General features: G+C 35.2%; 1 protein-coding gene across 5 annotated transcripts in view; it reads left to right on the forward strand.

Moving 5' to 3' along the window:
- The window catches only part of LOC118199224 (zinc finger homeobox protein 3-like), a 448,036-nt gene that overhangs the window by 304,507 nt on the left and 127,409 nt on the right, over positions 1-16,120 (forward strand). For 4 of the 5 annotated variants that reach the window (XM_085813281.1, XM_085813278.1, XM_085813279.1 and 1 more), the window contains exon 3: positions 104-6,496. In XM_085813281.1, coding sequence (XP_085669407.1) covers positions 104-6,496 — 6,393 coding nt within the window. Of the gene's footprint in view, positions 1-103; positions 11,186-16,120 lie in introns of those variants that run through there. The other variant, XM_085813282.1, reaches the window with a different exon arrangement.

Below are 16,120 nucleotides of genomic sequence, written 5' to 3' on the forward strand. Positions count from 1 at the left end.
AAAGATAATGGGGTTTTTAATGCATGTTTTTGTAGTTCATTTTACAGGTATTAATAATAGATATGTATTTTTTCTTACGATTTTCTCTGTTTTTATGTTACAGATGTCAAAAACTTTGACAGCAGGAACGAGGTTCATGTGATAGGAGAAGAACGGAACAAGAATGAGAATGGCTCTTTCAAGAATTCCGATACGTCTATGCTAAAGCAGGCTTTGCTTGACAGAAGCACTTCCGAAACATGCTCAGAGTCACCCCAGCACACATGTCCATTCTGCAACTACACGAGCAGCAGCGAAGTGAGAATTCAAATGCATGTTGTCGCCCAGCACTCGCAAAAGCCTTCAACTCTTGCTTGTCCCTTGTGCCAAGATAGCTTTAGAGAATGGGGTATCCTAGAGAATCATCTTATGGACACACATCATGTAAACAAAGAGGGTGTGAAAAGACTCATGGCACTAGTCGACAAAACTGAATGGATGGCCGCCCAAACTGCTGCTGGTAGTGACAAACAACAAGCAGAAAACAACGTTAAATTAGAGAACGAGACTGTACCTCCTAAACCTATAACTAATGGACCAACTGCTACTCCAGTATCAGCTAGCACTACGAACAGTGATACTAGTTTAGACGAAGGTATTGAAGTTAAACAAGAAATGCCTGATTTGGAATGTCGAAGTGATGATAGCGACGGCAAAGACGAAGAAGATTTCACCTGTGCTGCTTGTGGCAGAATTTTCACGCAAGTTGAAGATCTTTTCTGTCACCAGAATGAGATGGGTCATCTAGAATATAAAAATACACCAAAAGGAAATGGATTCTTTTGTTGGAAGAAAGGTTGTGGTCTCTTTTTTGGAACAATGACTGCTACCCAATTCCATTACAAGGAAATGCATGCTTTGAAGTCAAATATTCCTGTATCTGAGAGACACGTGTATAAATACCGATGTACCCAGTGTAGTCTTGCTTTTAAAACTTCAGAAAAATTACAATTACATATGCAGTACCACATAATACGCGCTGCAACTAAGTGTGTACTTTGTGGACGAAGTTTTAGAACTGTACTAGCTTTACAAAAACATGTAGAAACATCCCATTCGGATATGACGAAAGATGAACTTGAGCAATACCGCGCTAGCTTGATGAACAATCCACTGTTAACAGGAAACGGTGGTGCAAGCGGAGGAGTTCTTGATCCTCAAACTACAGAACTTCTCAAGAAAGAAAGTAATCGAGAAGAGCTTGATGACGACCTGCCTGATGAAACTATCAGTATCGCTGACGATTCTGATATTACCGATGATCTCATAGAAGAGGGAAATGAAACCAAAGAACAGCAAGTATTAGAAGATTATATCAATAGTCAGGCAATGGCAGAAGATAGTTATAATGATCCCAATCGGAAATATAAGTGCCATCGATGTAAAGTTGCCTTCACCAGGCAAAGTTATTTGACTAGCCATAATAAAACTCTTTTGCATCGAAAGGGAGAAAAAATGAGTTACCCTATGGAAAAATATTTAGATCCTAATAGGCCTTTCAAATGTGAAGTTTGCAAAGAATCATTCACTCAAAAGAACATACTTCTAGTCCATTTTAATTCGGTGTCTCATCTGCATAAATTAAAGTTAAGTATGAAAGAAAATAATACAGCAAATTCAACTACACCAACATCAAGTGCTCCGAGTACCAGAGTGTCTTCACCTGTTTTACCAACTATCTCTTCAGCGAATGCTAACAGCACAACTACTAATGTTTCGCAATCATCCGCAATAAACGAAGGTGAAAAGAAACCGTACAAGTGCAACTTATGTAAAGTATCGTATACTCAAGCATCGACACTTGACATCCATATTCGATCTGTGCTTCATCAAACGAAAGCTTCGAAACTTAATGAACTTGATTTGAGTATACCTGCAATCGAGCGGCCAGATTCTGCGCCCTCAGCGGAACAAAATCAAACGAAGACTCCTGATATAACGGGCTCTGTTTCTGATATTCCAACATCGAATTCTGTAACTGTATCTGCTCAAAATACAAAAATATCCGAACCTTCAGCACAAGCAGTTTTTACCACTACTACCAGTTCTGTGACGCCTGTCGCATCCTCTCCTCAGTTTTCATTTCCTTTGCACCCAGACCATAATAACATCATGCAACAAGCTTTAAATCTTATGCCTCCCTCTTCAATTATGCAGTCTCAAGTATCACCTCCTTTCTCCTGCTCACGGTGCGGTACGATGTGCGCGTCGCAAGAAGCACTTTTACAACATCAACAGATGTACTGCTTTTTTGCGCAAACGCAACTGCCACCGATTCTTAATGCTGCACCTACTGCATCTCAACCACCGCTGATACCACCAACTCTTACACAAATGCAGCAGAGGCAACAGACAGAAAGAGATGAGCCTCCAGAAAAGCAGCAGAGATCAATGAATCATCCTGAGACATCGGCTTCGCCAGTAATTCAGATGAATCATTCAGCTACGCAAAGAAGTCCGACGCCAGGGCAGCAAATGTTTAGAAGCAGATTTCCATTCTTGCGGCCTAAACCGTTAATATTTAGGCATTTGCTGGAAAGTTTCGGATTCGATGTCGTAATGCAATTTAATGAAAATTCTCAGAGGCGGCCTAAGAAAGATGTTGACAAAAAAGAAGAGCAAAAGGAAAATGACTTAAAAAATAATGAGCAGGGAGAAAAAGAATCTCTGAAAAGAAAATTTGACCTTCCAGAAATCAACAGATCTATTTGCAATAAATGTGGCAAAGGCTTTTCGGGTATATGGGTTCTTAAAGCTCACCAAGAAGAGGCCCATAAAGATATTGTCCCCTTGAAAGAAGTTGAAAAATTTGCTGAAGAGTTTCGGGATGATTATGAGCGACGTAATGCATCTGTATCTGTCATCGACGATGTTAACAATTTGGCAGAAGCTCCATCGCCATCTTCAAGCGGGGAACTCAGCACGGGACCTTCATCTACTCCTGCCACTCCATCTGGGGCAACGCCACTTTCTTTGCCTAGTGCTGTGACACCCCCTGTAACATCTTTAGGATCTCAGATGCCAGATGTGGCATCTTCGGTGACAGCTAATCACATGGCAGCTCAAATGCAATTTAACCAGATTCTGATGAGCATGGGTCTTGGCATGGGCCTTCCTATGTCAATGAATATGGGTATGAATATGAATTTGCCTTTTGCAGCCGCTATGAACATGCATCCCCCACTCATACCGCTCATGATGCCTCCGCCGTTGGATCCTCTAATGGCTGCATCGGCGGCGGCATTTGGCCATCCAATGATGCCGGGGGCAGCCGTGGATCCCAACTTTTTCGCTGCTCAACAGAAGCTGCTTCAGCAACAGCAACTCTCCCAACAGCAGAAAAGAGCTAGGACTAGAATCAATGACGATCAGCTCAAAATATTACGAGCTTATTTTGACATCAACAACTCGCCTACTGAAGACCAGCTGCTCGAAATGTCAGATAAATCAGGGCTGCCCCTGAAAGTTATCAAGCATTGGTTTCGCAATACTCTTTTCAAGGAGAGACAACGGAATAAGGATTCTCCTTACAATTTCAATAATCCTCCATCCACTTACCTAAATTTAGAAGAATATGAGAAAACAGGGGAAGCTAAAATAACTCCCGTTAATAACGAGAAGCCAAATACACCAAAGACTTCTGAAAGCCAAAGCTCCGAAAAGAAAGAACAGACTTTAAATGAAAGTGAAAAAAACGACGAATTTTCTGAAATGAATTCAAAAGAAGTTAAAATAGAAAGGTATTCGAATAATGACTGTCAAAAAGTGGAACAGCAGCCGCAAAGTAAACGTAATGAAAATAATATTTCATTCAGTTCTTGCATGACGTCAGCCGCGTCAGATCTATTTTCAATGTCAGATGCGTTATCTTGTGCCACCTCATGTGCACCTACCTCATCTGCCTTGATGTCAATGGACTTAAGAACTTCTTTAGCTGAAAGCTTTTCTTGTAATCTAAACCCCTTTGCAAGTACATCTAGCATGATGCCTCTTATGCCACCAACATCTGCATCTCCTCCAACTTCTGAATCACCACATTCCACTGGTACGCCTAGTGGCACACCCACGCCATCTTGTTCCTCATCAGGTAAGCGAGCTAACCGTACTCGATTCACTGATTATCAAATTAAAGTCTTGCAAGAATTTTTCGAAACTAATGCCTATCCTAAAGATGATGACTTGGAATATCTGTCCAAACTTCTGAACTTGAGTCCCAGAGTGATTGTAGTGTGGTTTCAAAATGCTCGTCAGAAGGCAAGGAAAGTCTATGAGAATCAACCTCCTATCACTGCAGAAGAAGAAAATGCTGGAAGATTTCAGCGTACACCTGGACTGAATTATCAGTGCAAAAAGTGCTTGCAGGTTTTCCAAAGGTACTACGAATTAATTAAACACCAGAAAAGTTCCTGTTTTAAAGATGAGAACCCGCTAGCTGTTCAAATCAAAGTTATGTCTGGTGATGAGAGATCATCCCAGGCTGCAACACCAACACTAGCAACTTCTTTGGCTCCTTCAACACCAGTCTCGTTGCCTCGAACCTCTGAAAAATTCTCTGGAAATAGCAATCAGAATGGCACTTACCGATGCGATAAGTGCAGTTTGTCATTTCCTAGGTTTGATCTTTGGCGGGAACACCAGCTGGTTCATATGATGAATCCAAACCTTTTCTCAAATTACCAGCCATCTTCCTTTTCTGTCCTACAGTATGATACACCTACAGGACCTGGTTCTTTGCCGCTTGCACAAATGAAGCGGAAAATGTCGGATGACGAGGAATCGCAGAGTGACCATCCTAGAGACAAAAGACTTAGAACTACTATATTACCAGAGCAATTAGACTATCTATATCAGCAATATCAAGTAGAAAGCAATCCTAGTAGGAAAATGTTAGAAAATATCGCGCGAGAAGTAGGTCTTAAAAAAAGAGTCGTGCAAGTCTGGTTTCAAAATACAAGAGCGAGAGAAAGGAAAGGACAGTTCAGGGCCCACCAACAAGTTATTCATAAAAGATGCCCTTTCTGTCGCGCGCTTTTTAAGGCAAGATCTGCTTTAGAATCACATCTTGCTACGAGGCATGCTGACCAGTATACGAAAGGTGACATTAATATCGATGCTCTCCCAGATGGTGAATGTGATTCTAATCCAGAAGATCCTGGAAGTCCATCTGAAGACAAAACTTTAACATCAGGTGCCTCACCCTCCCAAAATTTTCCTTCCAACTCAACGGATGTCGTTAACAGTACTATGAAACGCTATTACGAAGATTCGCTTAGAAAATATCTAGATGAATTATGTGGAATACCAAATTCCAGGGAAAACTGCAAAGATCCGTCCCTGGTAACTGATATGTCTCTTTGCAAAGCCTCTGAGAAATCATCTGCAGCTGAAAGTCCAACGAAAGGTGAATCTCCATTAGATCTCAGCAAACCTCTTAAAGCTCTGATGGAGAAAAGCAACGGGAGTTTAGCTGAGCGATTTCATCTTGAAGATGGAACATCAAGAGGTGGTCTAATGGATGATGCACGATCCGAGACCTATTCTGAATCGACTGATAACATGGATGGTGAGGAAAGCAATCCCACATCTCCATCTAGTCGATATTCATCTAGTTCTAGCAAACGCTTCAGGACTCAAATGACTACAGTTCAATTAAAAGTTATGAAATCGATTTTTGTAGATTATAAAACACCATCAATGTGCGAATGTGAATCTCTAGGTAAAGAAATTGGTCTTCCTAAGCGAGTAGTACAGGTATGGTTCCAGAATGCCAGAGCGAAAGAAAAGAAAGCGAAACTCGCTTTCGTAAAAACATTCGGCCATGAAATGGAGCCGTCAAAAGTGAGTGATGAATGTACACTCTGCAATGTCAAGTACAACCTAAAGTTTTCTCCTTCGACGCTTCAAGAGCACATTTTTTCTAAGAAGCATATCGAAAATCTGAAAAATCATATAGATAGCCTAAAAAAACTCACAGACGGCCAAGACTCAGATACGGCTCCAAGCTATGAGCCTATGACAACGCCTAACCACGTAACCAGTAATAGTGTGAGTAGTTCGTCGCCAACTGTGAATTCCACCCTTAAGCAAACGGGAATGGTAAGTATGTCTGGACTTACTGGCGGTCTTCCCAGTTTCGGCAGTGCCTCCACCAATCTGGATAAACTTAAAAACGAGACCTCTCTCGATTCATCCGTTGGCCAGAGAAAAGAAACCACTGCCAATGGAGACCTCGGATCCATTAAAGATAAACAAGAAGAAAAAGAGGACAATCTTACGCCAGCACCGAATTCTTCGCAAGAAAATCACACTTTAGATGACTTTGTTTTACCCACAACGTCAACTGAATCATCTAGTACGCCGTCCTCAGCAGCTGGACTTATCCCTTATATGTATGCTGGTTTTCCTAGTTATTATGGAAATATGCCTGGAGCCTTGTTCCACCATGCTATGTATCCAGGTAGGACTAAACTCTGAACTAATGTTTAAAATATTTTTGATAGTTTTGTATAACAATTGTATGGACCAACTGCAAAGTGCCCTTTGTTATAGCCGTCGAACTAAGGGTGACCAAAGTTCCTAAAACGAAATAGCTCAGTTAGAGCCTGATTTGTATTTAAACAGTAAATACGCGGACGGAGAAAATGTGTTCATGCTCTGAATCTTGTGCAGCTCTTCAACTTTTATAGATCATTAGTGTTAGTCTTGCACTTGTTTAATTATCACCAGATCTTTGTTGATGTACACCACATAAGGTGAACTGTTACATATAACTAGTTACGTGTTTGTTTCATAGACTATTCTTTCGTATCTGAGACTAGTTTGTAAACGGCCCAAATAAGTGTTTATGCTATTCTCCCAAAGAATTCTTTTCGTGCTTTTTCAGAAAGCACGCTCTGTGTTTTGTCATTCAGGTGACAAGATAAATGAATGTAATTTATTTTTGGAGGCTTATTGAGTTTGCGAAGATAACTAAGCGTATCATTTTTTAAAATTTCATGTTTTAAAAATCTCTTCGCGTGTGTTATTATTATTTTTCGTTTTGTATGAATAGTGCTTTAACTTTATTTAAGTTCATCTTTTAGATTTGTAGGTATATTAATATCATTATTGTTATTTTGTTGTACATGTCAAAGCTGCCCATTGCATTTCCCCCCCCCATCTCTACGTAACAAAATGCACCCACTCTTAAAGGTTGATTTTTTATCGTTATTAATTCCTTAAATTGTGCTGTTTTCTTAGTATATGTTAAAGTGCGATCGGTGATTTTTAACTTCCAAACCTTTATTGGCTGACAGATAGACGAGCAAGGCGAGACTGTTCCGTTAAATTTTTTGCATTAGTTGGACAATTTAATTTACACTTATGAATTGATTATTTCTGTTATGAATTTTGCATATTATTCATCTGTGATTTCAAATATACTTGCAATTCAGGAAGAATCTCAGGGTCTTCAAAAACTTGGTGCATTCGAAGCAAAGTGTGATAGTGCGTTGTCGTTTATTAATTTATCGTATAGATATGAGTTGTATTTTTTTTAATCTTGGTTACTACAAAATCTGTTTGAGTGGACATTTCTCGAAGGCACTTAAAATGTGTTTTTTAACAATACATCATTTTTATTGCTCGTTAGGGGCATTTTATCCAGAATGGAAATGTGTATTATTTCCATACATTTTTAATTGATAGGGATGATACAGACTAAATTTTTGTATAAAAGTAACTTCATATTTAAATACAGCTAATACTCATTTCGTAATTTTAATTCCGTGGTTAATTTCCAGTTTATTCTAATATAATATTTTAATTCCTACAAAAATATACTGATATCAATAAGTTCGGTATATTTATTCAATAAAGTAGAAAGAATTAGGAAGACTTTGTGGTTAAGAGGGAAAAATTTTATGTCCTGTGTAATTTTTCATATGAAACTTGGGCGCTTGTACTGACTAACTGTATTAATGCGATCTTCTTCAATTATATTACGCTGCTTACATTTTAATTTAATGTACTGAAAAATCTTAAGCTACATTATTTCACTTTGTTTCCAAAAGTAGAGCCCTCATTTAAGGAAACAAATTTAAACTAGAGTCTTTTATAATCTAACACGAAATATCGTATTTCAGAGTGCTATAGCTTTTAACTTCAGATATGTTGCGTCTATTGCGGTTTTTTAAACTAGGATTCCTCCGAGGATAAAAATCAAGGTTTTCGTATTCTTTCCTTACCACCAGTCTCTCGAAAGATTTTAAATGCCCCTCTGTCGCAAAGACACTGGTGCTGCTGAAATTCAGAACTTAAGTTTCATTCCTGTTATTCTAGTTTTAAGAGATGAATTATAAATTTCGGTTTTGGGTTCTGTAAACCATCGTACACATCATATACATTTTCCTATACATAAGAAAAATTTTAAACTTGAAACTTTTTTATCGAGAATTCAGTTTACCTTGTCTTAGCATTATGTCCACTCAAGAGGCTACATTGCCACCACGTTGTTTCTAAGATGGTTCGTAATTATCTTATTAATATCATATCTCTTTTAATCGAACTGATTTTTTAAGGAGTGGCCAAAAATTGTTAAAATATGCAAACATCCCTTCATTTGCGAAAGTATTTTTCTTTCAGTCTTCATAAAAAGTATTTTAAAATGGAACGTTACTATGTTGTACAAATCAGGAAAATAGATGCACTGGCCGCAGGAAGTTGCTAAACACTAGTACTAAAAGAAATCTGGTATCTCATTTTAAAGCTATACCTGCTCTAGCCGGCGAAATTGATCTCATTCGAATTAATTTATACTGTGCCTATGATTGCCAAACGCGATGTAGGGTATAACTAGATTTGTCTTTTATATGTGTATGTGTGTGTTTGCGTGTAAATGTTCGTGCATGTGTATGTTTGCATTTAAAGATATATGTGTGAGTCTGTGTATTTGTGTGTGTGCGTATGGTGAGACATTTCCAACAGCAATATAAACTAAAATATTTATTATATCTTTCTGAATATCTATTTCAACAGTCATGTACTACATAAAATTAATTAAAATTGTCTTTCACATTGTTTATTTTTCATTCATTTGATATGGAAACGTGCGAGGAAATGTTTATATATATTTGCAGATTTGTATGCACATACAGCTGTGTATGTGTAAAAAGGTGGCTCATTAAGTAGGTTATGGTTCATTAGCATAGATGTTGGACTTTGCCGAATTCAAAAGGAAAAAAAAAATATTATGGCCGCAATTCGCGAGACCTGGGCGGCTGGTTAACGTCAGTATTTATGAAAATCACACGACCAGGAAAACGTTGTCCTAACAAATCGAGGCATTTTCATGCTGTATAGTATGTGGCACTATCATGTCACGATTCATACTGTTTTTAAAGTTTGGCTAGACTCATTTGTAATAAGTTTTAACAATAGGAGTACTTTGTTCTTTCGTAGACTAGAAAAGTAAAAGAAATAAGAACTAACCATTCAAAGACTTGAAAGAAAATAAATTAAACTTAGTTTTATTTTTAATTTAAAAAAAATTTAATTTTTAATCATTATTTTTAATAAAAAAATCATTTATTTTCTTTCAAATCTTTGAAAGATTAGTTCAGTTTTTTACTTTTTATCAAAAAAGACGTTTTCTGTATTTTCAATTAAATTTTAACAGAGAAATAATAAGCTATTAGCTTGCCGCAGAGCTTTAAAACTTTGTAGAGGAAATTTATTGATGTTTACAAAAGTGCAGCAATAGCAGTGGGAAAGTGAGAAGAGAAATTTCGGTAATTTAAAGCTTAGAAATTTAGACAGAAATTCAATCTTAGAGTGATGAATTAGCCTCCTATTAGTCCTCATCAGTTCTGCATATTCAGTCTATAATCAGAAAAAATTTTTATGTCTTGAACAAGCTGACGAGCTCTATATCAATTATAAATATAGTTAAAGCAAAACATATATATTTGTGTGTGTAGTTAAATGTGAATGAATGTGAAAGGCTTTCTGTATGTAGATATGTGTTTGTATGTGTTAACGCTTGAACATTGCTTCCCCGGTTTTTCTATGGTTCTCCACATTTGGTAAAATCATATCTGATATCAGTTGCGAGTTAGAATTTGATTATCTAAGTTTATGTGCATATAGATTTGTGTATGTATGCGTGTGTGTAAATATGTTGAAATGTGCGCATGTGTGTTTGCGGGATATAGATTTACAGAGATACTACTCCTTATAGAGAGGTGCTGAGCTATTATGCTAGTGGCATTTAATTCTGGATTTCCGAGTAAATTTTTGGTGAATACCGATTTTTTTTTTTTTTAAATTACTTCTGTACCAGTAAATTTATTACGCAGAAATTAACAGCATTTATAATTTCCCTTCCTCCATATGCCAATTCATGTCATTTATTGCTTATATAGACTTCACATACATATATATAAAGACAAGGATGTTAAGGGATGTCTGCATTTGTGATAGTTTAAAAAGAAAAAAAAGATGTGATAAAATTTAAAGGCCCATATAGTTGATATTAAGAATTTTTTAATATGTATTTTTATTGCATTCATGTTAGATACTTATATTATCGCAAGGAGTATTTTAAATTTTTGCTCAAAATTTTCTTTTAACTTGGGATAATATTATCAGGTGCTATAGTATCAGGCTTATGTGTAAAGTATTGTAAAGAAATTTGTCTTCGATGTAATATATAGCAGAGCGTTGTGGTAGAGCAAATATCCATTTACCTTAAATGCTATTTATTGTAGATTTTTTGTAATTAGTGAGTTGTACAAGAGTCTGGGTGCATTTTCTTTCATTTCAAAATCGATGCATGATGTATTGTGCCTTGTTGTATTATAATAGAAAGCTCATACCCTTCCCCCATGTATATTTTTTGAGTGCGCATGTCAGAATACCCTAAAGCTGTGCGTAGTTTCTTTTTTATGTGTTTGTAGTGTATATTGTGTTAATATATGTGTTTTATTTCTAAGAAAAAAATTAGTCTGATTGACCTTTTTATCTTTTCTTTTTTAAAAATAAAAAAAAGAAAAGAAATGAAGATCAAGCAGCCTTTGACTTGTACATAGTATGGAATGCTTAGTTTCATTTCACTGTAATCCAAAGCTTGACTGAATAATGTAAAATAAACTTGTTACATTGAACCATATATTTTGTTTTGTTGTTTTTTATTCTTTATTTTATCCCATCCCACATGTTTTTATTTATGATTTCAATATTTAGTTTGGAATGCTAAATAGTGATTGTGAAAAATATTTTCAAGAATAGGAAATTTTTAAATGCATGATTTTTTTAATTAAGTGAAAAAAGTATTCAGATTATTCAGTGGGAATTCTTTACTAATGGAAATAATGTATAAAGTATATTAAAATTTTAATGTTCGTGTATTTAAAAAAAAAAAAAGAGAGATTTTACTTCCAGGACTAGTGTTTCCTAGAATTAGAATGCACAAATGTAATTTTTAATTAATAATTTAAAAAATTACACTTTTAGTTAATTTAAAACACTATTCGTGTAGTATTAGGCCATAGATTAATGAAAGAGATTCTGTAAAACATCATATTACAGTTTTAAGAAGACGATATTTTACTTGCTTCGAAAGTTATTTCTTTGAACACAGAAATGTAACACTCATTTTTTAAATTAATAGAAAGATTGTGTAAAATATCGTATTAAAGTTTGAATGTTCAGGATATTTCACAAAGAAAATTTACTTCCATAATTATTGTTCCTTTGAATACAAAAAAACCTATCATACATCACCTGACAGAGCAAATATGAAAATTTTCCAATTTAAATTACCTATCTGACTGCATCTTTCATCAGCCAGTGAAGATTAATTTTGTATCATAGGCACCGAAATTGTTTAAGAGTCATGGATTTCGGAATTTACGTCGGTAAAGGAATTTTGTTTAGGTGGTAATAGTTCAACACATTTGAATATTTTAATGTAATCTCTTTTTCAGCTTTTTTTGTTTTTGTTTTTGTTTTAATCAAACTGTAGTTCTGGCAAGTTTGTTGTTCCTGATATGCAACATTTGGCATTAAATTAATAAATTTATGTAGATTTAATTTTACTTAATAAATATTATTGTTATTATTGATGCTTAGAACATAGGAAAATATGACAAAATAGCCATACAAAGAAAATTAAGAGTCCATTACACCTCATAATATTTGAATCACATGTTGCAATCCGTTCGCTCATATTGCTCTCAAAAAGTATTCTCTCTGTGTGGTTGAGCGCCAACGGACACAACTGGATTAACCATTCAATAAAATAAGCATGTGCTTAACACATCAGAGAAAGTGGGCACCACAAAATGGTACTTAGGAACTCAGGAAAGAAGGCAACACAAAAATTTCTGATCCACTTATATCATGGAATGTATGGTGCAGCTAAAACGAAAACCGAGAGTTAAAAATAACTGGCGTAAATATATGTTGGGGGCACCCAAAACTTTTAAATGCTAAGCTCGTCTAAAATTCTTAATCCGGTTCTGGCAACGGATACGAAGTTTCTAAAATTATTTAATATCGCGTTGATTATTTTCATTTTTATGTTTTGAGTGAAAAATCCATAAAATGTTAACTACAAATTGGACTGTAATTTTGAAATGCAAATTAATTTATGAAAAGCGCGTTTGTCATCTCCCTTTACAAGAACTCCCATGCATTCAGTATCAGTTTATTTCAAGAAATTGTGTTATGAATGCGACAAACGCGTAATTTCTTGCAGAATCCAGTTTTGCTTTCATTGCTCGACATAATTCAATAAGCTTCTAAGTCTTCAGTCACCATGCCTGTGCCCTGATCAACAGATTTCAGCCTTTGTAGACCTCCCCAAAATCCCACTTTCTCATGACGATAACTAAGATAATTGCACCCGGGACAGAAACAGTTGGTTGTGCCCCCAAACTAGGGGTGACATAAAGGCGGGGGTCCTATGAGAGACCCCCTGGACACCTGGCACCGAATGGATTAGGGGGGAAAAGTGCTGGATAACAACTGCCATAGCCACCATTGAACTTCATTGTTCAAATGTAAAAGTGGAAGTCTCTTTTTTTATTTATTTAATTTTTAAAGAAAAACTCCCGCCTCCCTCCTTCCATCTTTCCAACATTATTAGATTCAGAAAGGAAGGAATTAAATATGCCATAAATTAACTACCGGTGAGGTACGGTTAGTTTTATGGGGCGTGAACCCTTGGTGACTAGGGCATTTTGGCATGATGGGGTTGGAAAAAATAATGTTTTGTTCGTCCCGCTTAGTACGAGCTTTTTCACTCCTTTTATTATGCCATCCCAAATGAAGGGAAAAAAAAAATAGTGGGCTTGTGACGTTACACACTCGTAAATACAATTATGACGAATGGCCTGATTCGACTTTTGTTAATGGTATATACTGTAGGTCTAGAAAGTTTTAAGACATTTTTTTAAAAAGATCCTGCCAAACGACAACTGAAAGCATTTATTACTATGATATATCGACTTTTCCTAAAATATCGTCAGCTTATGAACAGAATTTTCTTTGCGGTCTATAGAGCTTTAATTCAGCGAATATTTGCTACCGTTGATTCGAATGTTGAACAAATAGTTTGATCCAACTTTAAATCTATGTTTTTTCGGAACAAATTGTGAGTGGAGATGAAATTTGTACTTTGCTGTTAATGTTGAGAAGACTCACCTCAGTTGCAGAAATTTCGAGCAAAGACTTGGTGTGCCCGTGATTGGAATCAGTAGAAATTTTTGTTGAGGCACAGACTTTGAATCCAGATTTGTAAAGACGCAAACAAGATTTCTGAATCTAATTCTAGGCCTAATAAAGTACAATGGAATAAGTGGTTTTTGCTGCGTGATTATGCGCGACTACAGGATTCCAAACTCGTCAAGCAGTTTGTAGCAGCTAAAAATATCGCGGTTCTTAGCCATCCTCCATACTTGTCAGATTTCGCAGCCGAAGACTATATTAGCTTCCTTAAAATGAAAGCTCACTTTACAAGTCGTTACTTTAATAACAGTTGAGGTATAATTATTTAATCAAATTATTTGCACAGTAGATGTTCTTTGGAACAAAGCACTAATTGACTGCAAACAAATTATATCCGTAAGCAGACGATATTTTAGGAAAAGTTAGTTGATTGCCCTAGTAATAAATGTTATCAATTATTGTTTGTCCTCACTGCTGGATTTTGTTAAAAGAAAAATTATCCCTTAAACTCTGCAGATGCATTTTTTGTTTGCTTTTAAGTATTAAACAATGCATTAACTTAATACTTTTTTAATATAATAAATAAATAATTTTTTAATATAATTGACTGCAAACAAATTATATCCGTAAGCAGACGATATTTTAGGAAAAGTTAGTTGATTGCCCTAGTAATAAATGTTATCAATTATTGTTTGTCCTCACTGCTGGATTTTGTTAAAAGAAAAATTATCCCTTAAACTCTGCAGATGCATTTTTTGTTTGCTTTTAAGTATTAAACAATGCATTAACTTAATACTTTTTTAATATAATATATATATATATGGGAATTTATTTTAAGGAGAAGACAATCACTTCATGTTTGGACCAAAGCGGTGGTCCCAGTAATGAACAACTGTGCTTTTCATACGTGATGGGGATCGAACCCGGATCTCCAGAATGAATATTAGGCATCCTTACAACCGGACTGAATAGTCTTCAGAATTCTTTACCTTTAGGAATTCAGACTTTTATTTATGATTTTTTTAAATTTCAACAAATAGCTCAAAGTAAACGTGTTAAAAAAATTAAAAATAATGTGCGTCTTTTTTTATGTGTAAATCGAAAAGAAAAATCTTTGATTCATAACAATTTAACTTCTGAAAATTTACGCCATGTTTTGAGTAATAATAACAATAATTTCAGTAAAAAAATGTTTTATTAATTGTTTTAGATGCTTAGTTTTGCAATCCACTTAGAATTCAAACATTCTTTCGAATTTTGAGTTTTATTTTCGGAATCCCAAGAAAACCTGCATGAAACCCAGAATTCCGTGAAATATAATTTGAGAACATCAGACCAACAACTATTTATGATTGTTAAAATGAAGCAAAGTAATAATAAATATAAACGGTAAATAATCATTGCAAGGAAAAAAAGGGATGTGTTGTACTTTAAAGTGTTTAACGTATTAATAATCAAATACAATTACAGTTAAACTTCCGATTATTCGAAGGCAAATAAACCGGGTCCTAAACCGAAAGATGTCTACGTTGAAATACGAAAAGAAAAATGTGCGGAATAAAAATTATATCGTTATTATTATAATTTGATTTTTTTAATTTCTAATAGCATGTATTTATTTATTTTTTTTATTTACAATGTTTACTATACCAAAAAGACTATATATTTCTGCTATATTTTCTTTTTGTTTAGGAAAATGAACATGCTAACCGTCTTCGTCGTCGTAGTAGTATTCCAGTTAATCTGTAAAACCGTATATAAAAGAAAATTATATACGAAGAGAAGAAAGCTGGAAGAAAATATATATATTACTGCAGAAGAAATTACGACAGAAGTGTAGAAACTTCAGCTGTAAAACTAGGTTTCATCCATGGAGGTAGGAAAGGGAGGAGGGGCCATTCCGCGCTAGAAGTGAAGCACTGCTTTAAAGCTTGGGTCACCAGACGGGGTGTTCTTTGTTTACATTCAGAAGCTCGCTTGACAAGATTCTGATAGTATTTCGACACACGACAATTCCATAGAAATCGAAAAAGGGACACTCTCGCATGAAAGAAACATTCATAGTGTGATGGATAATAGCAATTTGTATAGTTTACTGACATTTACGCAAAAATCACATCTTGGTTATTTTTCGATAACTAACAACAGCGATTTTGATTATGAATTTGTTTTATAAAATTCTAAGCAGTTACACTACAAAGATATAGATTTTAAGAAAATTGCTAAAAGAGATCTGCCAAAATTTATTTTCTATAAGATTTGAAAAGTTTGAAACTTGATGGCTAAATGTAAATATAAAATTATGTATGTTAAAATATTTGTAATTAGGCACATAGGTCAGATTAAGTTTTTATTAAATAGAGTAACGCATGCA

This window comes from Stegodyphus dumicola, chromosome 3 (assembly GCF_044657685.1).
Source record: "Stegodyphus dumicola isolate Sdum_Otavi_A_Nest chromosome 3, ASM4465768v1".
Taxonomy (NCBI): Eukaryota; Metazoa; Arthropoda; class Arachnida; order Araneae; family Eresidae; genus Stegodyphus; species Stegodyphus dumicola.